Source organism: Trypanosoma theileri (assembly GCF_002087225.1).
Source record: "Trypanosoma theileri isolate Edinburgh chromosome Unknown TM35_Tth_94_V1, whole genome shotgun sequence".
NCBI lineage: Eukaryota > Euglenozoa > Kinetoplastea > Trypanosomatida > Trypanosomatidae > Trypanosoma > Trypanosoma theileri.
In genome coordinates, this window is record NW_021639936.1 from 1 (window position 1) to 299 (window position 299).

Genomic DNA, 299 nt, shown 5'->3' on the forward strand with positions numbered 1-299 from the left:
ATTCGTTTGGCGTAGGCTATTATATCTGTGATCCAAGTATCAGTTCTTTGCGGTAGTTCTGCAGCTTTTTTGGCTTCTGTGTCGCATTTTTCATTTTTCTCTACACCGCAGTGGCCAAAGATAAATTGTAGTCGAATGCGGGCCTTGCGACGTTGCACTTGAAGTATTAGGTTCCACAGGAGTCGTAGTATTGGGTCTTTTACAGTCAGTGGACCTGTTTCCAGTGCCGTGAGAAGCGACAGTGAGTCCGTGAAAATGGAGACCCTGCAGGGCGTTTGGTTGTTTGCGGGAATTATTTT

The 299-nt window shown here is 45.8% G+C and overlaps 1 protein-coding gene across 1 annotated transcript; it reads right to left on the reverse strand.

Annotated features, from left to right (window-relative positions):
- TM35_000941000 (Tbingi protein) lies at positions 1-299 on the reverse strand (the record flags this gene model as incomplete). The annotated part of the gene is made up of 1 exon (XM_029031521.1): positions 1-299. A coding segment is annotated over one exon (299 nt), but the record flags the coding sequence as incomplete, so codon positions are not given.